Consider the following 8787-nt stretch of genomic DNA (forward strand, 5'->3'; position numbering starts at 1 on the left):
CAAATAGGGTTAGTAATTTTCAAAAACATGTTTTTGTTTTTGGAATTTGATTACTATTCCAAATGTTTACTAAAGAAATATGAAATCCACGAGTAAGAAACCGAGAGAAAAGAATACAATTCCCAAATACAAAATTCTAAAAATCAAATAGTTATTTTCAAAATTCAAAGTTCTATTAAACACAAGATTCACATCTCTATTTAATATATCAATTACTTTTTAAAACCAGCTTGAATTTGTCAATGATTGATCAAACACTGTGAAAGGTCATAAACCAAATAAACATAAATTTGACTTGAAAGTTAATAACTTAGAACACATTTAAGAGTGATTTCGTAATAATTAAAATCATTTTTATCATTTAAAAAAATTACACCGAAATATGTTTTTAATGATTTAAAACAAAATTTGAGTGATTAAAAACGATGGTTGGAGTGAATGAAAATACGATAAAAGTGATTTAAATAATTTCAAAATCACTGTGAAATATGTACTTAAATTTATAGTTATTTTTTTTTAAAAAAAAAAAGAAAAAAAAAAGTTAGTGTGTGACATGGAAGATGTAGGCATGTGGGGCCCAAATGCCCAATAGAGTTATAGGACACCTAGCCCTCTCCCACTGTATTAGAGAGAAAGAGAGAATCTATTGTGTGTTGCCAGCTATGAAGCTGAAGGATCAAAGCTTTCCTTGAGGTCAAAGCTGGCATTTTTCTCTTTCTTTTTTCCCCTTCATCTCTCTCTCTCTACACTCTCACTTCATCTTCCTTCTTAATCTTCCCCTTATTTACTCTTCTCTCTCTCCCCCATTTCTTCTTCACATTTCAAATCTCTCTCTCTCTCTCTCTCTCTCTCTCTCTCTCTAATTTCTTCCTCCATTTATTAACCTCAAATGCTGCTCTGAACCTGAAACAGAGCGCATTTTGTGAGCGAGAGAGAGAGAGAAAGAAAAACAGAGCCCCCATAGCCCTTTTAAGGGAATTCCCCATTCCCTTCTTCTTTTCATTCCCTCTGGTTTAATCTTTATGTTAGGTTCCTGATTCCTCAACAATGGCTGTTTCTTCCCAATCTTCCTCTTCCATTGACAAGAAAAACTGGTGGCTCACTAATAGAAAGGTAGTGTTTTTTTAACTCTTGTTCTGTTTTCACAAATGGGGTTTTTGTTTTGTTTTTTTTTTTTTTTCTTTTTTTTCTTTTTCCTGATTCTCAATCTCCAAATTTCAGATTGTTGATAAATACATCAAAGATGCAAGAACCCTCATTGCTACTCAAGAACAGAGAGAAATCTCCGCTGCTCTTAATCTTATTGATGCGGCTTTGGCTCTTTCTCCTCGTCTTGAACAAGCCCTTGAGCTTAAAGCTCGAGCTCTTCTCTGTCTTCGCCGATTTAAAGATGTTGCCGATATGCTTCAGGATTATATTCCTAGTTTTAAGATAGCCGGTGAGGATTCCGCCGGCTCCGAAGGGTCCTCACAGCAGCTTTCCAAAGACCGAGTTAAGCTTCTTGGATCGTCTGAGTCGCCTGGTTGTGACTCGTCGTTTAAATGCTTCTCTGTTTCTGATTTGAAGAAGAAGGTTATGGCTGGACTGTGTAAAAACTGCAACAAAGAAGGGCAATGGAGGTAAAAATGGAAAATGCTCTGTTTCATTGATTTTTTATTTTCTTTTCTTTTTGGGTAAGGGTTTGTTTTTGAGTTTGGTGGATTAAATGTTTTATGGGTTCGACTTTTTATGTGGTGTTATTATTGTTATTTATTGTTATGATTCAGTCGACATGGTTTCTGTTGGTTTTTGAGTAAATGCTCAGCAAACTTTAAACCCCATTATTCAATTTTCTCTCTTTTAACCTTTTTGTATTTTGGGTTTCTATTGGATTTCCTTTTTATGCAAGGTTCCTCTGTTTCTCTCTGAGTTTTACCTGTTTCTTGTTCTAACTTTCTCATTTTGATGGATTTTGCTTCCCAACTTTGGTGTTGGATTAAAAAAGCATCGTTGATTTTGTATTTCTTTTTCACTTTTGTGTGTGTTTCACAGTTTCACAAGTACAGGATAAAAAGATTAGGAAACACTCAATGAATATGATGAATCTTTACTGATCTTTTTTGTGAAAACTCTGTTTTTCTCTGTTGTAGATATTTGATCTTGGGTCAAGCTTGTTGTCATTTGGGGCTGATGGAAGATGCCATGGTTCTTCTTCAGACCGGAAAACGTCTCGCTACGGCGGCATTTCGCCGTGAGAGTATATGCCGGTCTGAAGATAGCTTCTCGCTGTCTGATTTCCCTTTCTCGAGTGAGATATCGACGACGAATCCACCAAATACACCACCTCGAGCATTGTCCGATTCGGAAACAATCAGCAATCTCCTTAGCCACATTAAGCTTTTGATTCGCCGCAGGACGGCTGCTCTTGCTGCCCTTGATGCTGGCCTCTATGCTGAGGCTATTCGTCATTTCAGCAAGATCGTCGATGGTCGCCGAGGGGCACCTCAAGGCTTCCTTGCAGAATGTTATATGTACCGTGCCTCTGCTTATCGATCAGCTGGTCGAATTGCAGAGTCGATTGCTGATTGCAATCGAACATTGGCACTTAATCCAAGCTGCATTCAAGCATTAGAGACCCGAGCTGTGCTATTCGAATCGATTCGATGCTTACCGGATTGTTTGCATGATCTAGAACATTTGAAGCTTTTGTATAATACCATATTGAGGGACAGAAAGCTGCCGGGGCCAGCTTGGAAGAGACAAAACATGAGATATAGAGAGATTCCAGGGAAGCTATGTGCATTAACTGTGAAAATTCAAGAATTAAAGCAAAGGGTTGCTTCAGGAGAGACTGGGAATGTGGATTATTATTCATTAATCGGGCTGCGACGTGGGTGTTCGAGGTCTGAATTGGAGAGAGCTCATTTGTTGTTATGTTTACGACATAAACCCGATAAAGCTACAAACTTTATCGAGCGGTGTGAGCTTGCAGACGACCGTGATCTCGATTCAGTTCGAGACAAGGCAAAAATGTCAGCATTGTTACTGTATAGAATGCTGCAGAAGGGATATTCGAGCATAATGTCGACAATTGCCGACGAGGAAGCTGCGGAGAAACAGAGGAAGAAAGCTGCAGCTGCATTACAAGCAGCACAAGCTGCTGCAATTCAAGTGCAGCAACAACAGCAGCAACAACAGCTGCAACAACAGCAGCAACAACAGCAACAACAAGCTCAAGAATGCTTATTAGAAATGGAACTCATCAAAGCAGCTACAAAAACACAATCCAAACCACCAAAAACCAAACAAATCAGTGCATCAGATGCCAAATCCTCGAACGACAAATCGACATACCAAGGAGTATTCTGTCGTGATCTTGCTGCAGTTGGTAATTTGTTATCGCAAGTCGGATTAAACCGACCCTTGCCAGTTAAGTACGAAGCATTAAGCTGCTGAATTCACTTCTACTACTACTACTACAACAACAACAAACACAAAACCAATCTTGTAAAACATGGAATTTGAAAATCTTGAGGTTTTTTGTTGATACGGCAGGGAAATCTCTAAGTTCAACTTCTCTCTTATTCTTGTACAAAACAAAAGAATGTCTTAAAAAAAGAAAAAAAGAAAAAAAGAAAAAAAGAACCAACTTTGAAATTACTGCCGGAAAAATTTTGGTCACTGTTCTTCCTCTTTTGTTCTTTCATTTCTACTGTTTTTTTAAAGAAGTTCATGTACAGAATCATTATGATCATCAAGTTCAGCTTCAATTATTTCATCATATCTGTCTCACTATGTGCCTGATTTTGATTTGAAATTTGTTACTGAAGTCTCTTTCAATGTTGTAGTGTATTGTAAAGTTGTAAAAATGAGTTTGGTGGCATTAAATTGTTGGGAATGGCATTGTAATCTTCAAACTGGCATTGGCAGAAGCCATGTTTGGACTGTTTCATTTGTCTGATCTTCTTCTTGGGGTTGGCTCTTATCAAGATGACAACTCAGACAGGTCCTTTAAATTTCATATATTTACACCCAAATTGGTGGGTCAGAAATGCAAAAAAAATAATAAATAAAAAAAGAAGAAATTTTGACTCAGCCCCAGAGTAAAAGGGAGTGGCAGAAGAAAGCTGTGGAGTTAAAAAGACGTTTGGGTAAGAACTGTTCTAAAACTAATCACCATTCTTATTTACTATGGTATTTACTTTTATAATTGTTTTTATATTTTCTTTTCAAATTAAAATAATTTATATTTTAAACACATATTATTATAATCAAACTATAATAACCTACATTATAATAACTAATTATTTACCTCAAACGCCTCCAAGAGTTTGGTAGGATCTAATCAAAACACTCAATACGAGGAAACCCAATGAGGGTTTTTCTTTTTTTCTTTTTTTCTTTTTTTAATTACTTTTGTTCTGTTTTTTTAAAGGAATTGTCATTTCATTCAGCTTTAAAAAAAAAAAAAAAAATACTTTGGAGTTTGTCTCTCTTTCTTAATCCATTCATTTTTTTCTACTTCTTCTTTAGATCTAAAATTGTTGTAAGAAGGTAAACCTTTTACATGGGAATTTGATTCCTTTCTTTCATTATTTTCACAACATCTTCTTTCTTTCTTAACAATTTTACTGTTAGATTCTACTTTTAAAAGCCAAAGTCACTATATAACTCAATTGACATATAATGTGTCAATCAAAAGATTTGTGGTTTGAATTCTCTCATTTTTTATTATACACAAGAAAACTAATTTAATTTTAAGAGAACAAGAAAATTATAGGTAAAAATAGTATTTGTAAACTTACTTTTCAAAACATGGAGAATAGATAAAATAGTTATCAAATAAGACCTGTTTTCTTTTTTGGAATTTTATATTTTTGACAATGGGACAGTTGCAAGTATAGCAATTAAACACAAAGTATTATCAAATATAGCACAATGAAAAGAATATAGCAAAACTAGAACCAACTCTCAGGGGTCTATTAGCGAGTTTATCATTGATAAATTTTGCTACATTTGCAAGTCTTTAAAAATATTTCTAGACACTTAATTATTAGTCATAAAAATGTTACACATTGTAATTACTCTTCGATAATGATAGGTTTGTTTATTTATTTTTCTTTCAAAATACTAGATTAGGAAAGGGGGAAGAGTGATTTAAATCTATAATCCACATGAGAAAGCACTAATGTTTGGCCACTTAATTATGCTAATTATATTGATTCGAAATTTCTTACACTCCACTACAAATTACATTAAAAGCACCAATATTTCATCCTTCATAGTTAATTTTATTCTTCTACACTTCATATATATATATATATATATATATATTCTTATTCTTTTACCACACATCAAACACACCCTAAAATAGAGAAGTGGGTAAAGTGGTTTTGCATTTTTGGATAAAAAAAAAAAGAATTTTCATAAAATTTAAAAAAAAAAATGAAAACTATTTATATAAAATAGTAAAATTTTAATTTTTTTAATAGAAGCTAATAAAGATCGATAAAAGTTTATTCGTGCTTGTTTTGTTATTTCTGTAAATAGTTTGACATTCTTTTGAAAAGATAAATTTCTTAAAAAAGAAAATCCAAATGCACATTTAAAGAGAGTTGTCGGGCAACCAATTAGTTTTCACCTTTTTAACCTCAAAATGCAAAGTAATTTCAATGATTTTAAGGAGTGGGTTGTGGTAAATTTTCTAGCACCTATGAAAAAGGTAGAGCATCATTATATGGAATTGATTCTTGTTTTAGTCACTTTAACACAAGCATTGGATCAATTGATTGCCTTCAACCAATGACATCTTTTCTTTTTTCTTTACCTTTTTTTCCCCTCTTTTTATTTTTAATGTGTGTAAGTGTTCTTGAGATTCTTTCTGAAAACCTAGAACCTCTTTTAAATGCAACATTTATTGCTAATGCTCTTCTTCTCCTCCTTTTATAAAAGCTCTCTGACCCAAAAAAAAAAAAAAAAAAAAAAAAAAACCCATTGATATAATGAGTTTTGGCCTTTTTTTCTTAATGTAAAACTACCCCTTGGGATAGGGTTATAATATTAATTTGACTCGCGAAATCAAATTCATGAACTATTAATATCAATCGAAGAAAAAACAAATGGCAACCGATTCAAAAGTTTAATGTGTAAGAATTAAAATAAAATATTTTTAAGTTTGACGAACAAAATAGATCGTGAACATAGGAGTTTGACAATTTTAATTGTTGATATTTATTGGAATTGTTTTTCAATATGGTATCTATGACCCTAGAGTTTAGACATGTGCATTGTATAGAGTCTCTAACCCCAGAGGCGTCATGACTCACTAATATGTGTTATTATTTTAGTAGTAAATTATTCTTTCCTTGTCCATTCTTTCTTACTTAACGTTTTATGTTTTATTTATTCGTCGATTTCATAACAATATTTTTTATTTCCTTTTTATAATAAAGTTTTAATCTAAAAAGAAAAAGGATGGAAGGAGAAAAAACTATGGATATATGGAAAGAATTAAATAGGGCATCTTTTAGAAGTTTTTAAGTGAAGTCTTATCTTTCCTTGCAAGAGATGTAATAGCTTTATAAGATTGGGTTTGAAATGGTAATTTATCCTTTGAATTGACTCCATTTGCACATGTCTCCTTATCCATCTCTCTTCACTTTAAGCAAAGTTTTTCACAACCAAATTCCCTTTAGAATAACTTGAGAGAATAGCAAATGAGAGGGATTTTTCTTTTTCTTTTTCTTTTTCTTTTCTTCTTCTTTTTAAATATTTTTTTATAATGGAAAATCAAATCTATACATATAATATTACATGTTGTAATTATTATCAAACCCCAACTTTTATTTATTTTTATATGTAGATGTGCTTATTGCATTGCATTGCTGCCACATTATTGGACTGTTTCTTCTGCCAATTCCCACTTCCATAATTTCTCTTCTTCCAAAAAAAAAAAAAAGGAAAAAATAGCTTTAAATTGTGGGATTTGTTTTTTTGTTCAAATTTAATCTTTTTTTTTTTTATGTGGAAATGGTTCAAAGGGGGATTATTGGGCACAGCTATACTGCTAAATGCCTGCCGAAATGTTTGTCTTAAAATGTCAAACTTTGTGTTATAAAGAGAGAGAGAGAGAGTGCAAAAAATAAAATAAAATAAAAAGATGGGTTGCACATCTCAATCACACACTTCAAAGTTCTTCAACTCTTCCTATAACACAAAACCCACTTCTCTCACAATTTCTTTTTTAAATTCCACTCCAAATTTATAATCCATTTTGTATGTTTCATGCATGATTTTGTTTATTTTGACCCTTTTTTGAGGTATGTTTTTTTAGTAGCATGATTTATTACTATATTAAATTTTCATATCATTTCACCATTTTTAATGGGATATCTCAAAACCAATTGGCTATAGAATAAGTAGCTCATCTATTTTATAAGGAGTGTGGTCCCTTGGATTTTTCAATATGGGATTCTCAACAAGTTTTTATTCTTTAACCATTTTATAGAATTTTCACATCATTTCACCTCAAAATATTACTAAATTTTATATTGTTTTTGTAATTGTTTTTCATTTCTTTTTAAAATTTTTGCTCTCGCATCAACATTTACACAAAAATTTACAATATACATCTAAATGTTGTCTTACTTTATAGAAATTGTGATTAAAAATGGTCTGATTGTGGCTTAATAAGTTTCATTAAATAATTCTAATAATTTCCATCAATTTTCACCATTTTTCTAAAATTTTTATTGATATTTCCATAAAATCAGAATCTCGATATTTCCATCAACATCAATATTTTGAAACTAGTAGATGGAGTTTTTAACTTACTTTTTAATACTTTTATTAGTAGTTAATTTTATATTTTAAAATGGAAAAAAAAAAAAGAAAAAGAAAAAGAAAACGTTTCAAGGTTGTTTTCATGTTTCTCACTTTCACAATTATGATATCTAAATACATTTAAAATGCTAATTAAAAAATAAAACCACAAAATAGAGTGTTGGCAAACTCATTTAATTCAACAAATCTAAAAAGAAAAAGAAAAAGTTAATAAAATTTGGATAAAATATACCAAGGACGTCCTAAACTTTTGAATCTTGTCTCTCTTAATATTTGCGACTTCAAATAATCTATGATTAAATTTCGTTTTTAATATAATGAAATAAACCATTTGAAAGTTTAGATATAAAAGTTAAAAGGAAATGAAAAAATTCTTTTTAATTCTCTATTTCTTTTTTCCTTTCTAAAGGAAATTGTATTTTTCTTGTGATGAAAGAAAAGGCAAAGGTTTGAGATTTGCATTGTTTCTCAAGACAAGCACTTCTTTAAATGAGAAAAATTAGATTTAAGAAAGGAAAAAAAAAACCATGTTTATTATTATCTAATATTGAAATGGTGGTTGAATAATTATTTAAAACAATATTTTAAAATTACTTTATAAACTTAAAAAAAATAATTACATTTTGAAAACGAAGAGACTAAATGTACCTATTTAAAAAAAAAAAAAAATTAGAGGACTAAAGATGTATTTAAGAAACTCGAAAATGAAACACATATTTTGCATAATTTAGGGATTAAAAATGTTTTTTTTTTTTTTTTTTGTGTGATGTAATAAGCATATATTCCAGGAATTGCAAATAAGAGTAAGAGTAGGGGTGTTTTTATAAATAAATGAAAGAAGGGGGGGTTTGAATGGGAAGGGAAATGGGGGAAAAGAAACACGTGATGTTTGAATGTTATGAAAATTGGAGGTCGTGGCCAGATATGATGATGTCAGTTACACCATGTGATGCTATCATGTCATGT

At 31.4% G+C, this 8787-nt stretch overlaps 1 protein-coding gene across 1 annotated transcript; it reads left to right on the forward strand.

Moving 5' to 3' along the window:
- The first annotated feature begins 626 nt into the window (after window positions 1–626).
- LOC120087026 (Heat shock protein DnaJ with tetratricopeptide repeat-containing protein) lies at window positions 627–3760 on the forward strand. Its single transcript, XM_039043872.2, has 3 exons — window positions 627–1113; window positions 1222–1619; window positions 2130–3760. The coding sequence occupies exons 1-3, from the start codon at window positions 1048–1050 to the stop codon at window positions 3433–3435; spliced, it is 1770 nt and encodes a 589-aa protein (XP_038899800.1). The 5' UTR covers window positions 627–1047; the 3' UTR covers window positions 3436–3760.
- Window positions 3761–8787: the final 5027 nt, after the last annotated feature.

This window comes from Benincasa hispida, chromosome 9, assembly GCF_027475165.1.
Source record: "Benincasa hispida cultivar pf3 chromosome 9, pf3_genome.v1.1, whole genome shotgun sequence".
NCBI lineage: Eukaryota > Viridiplantae > Streptophyta > Magnoliopsida > Cucurbitales > Cucurbitaceae > Benincasa > Benincasa hispida.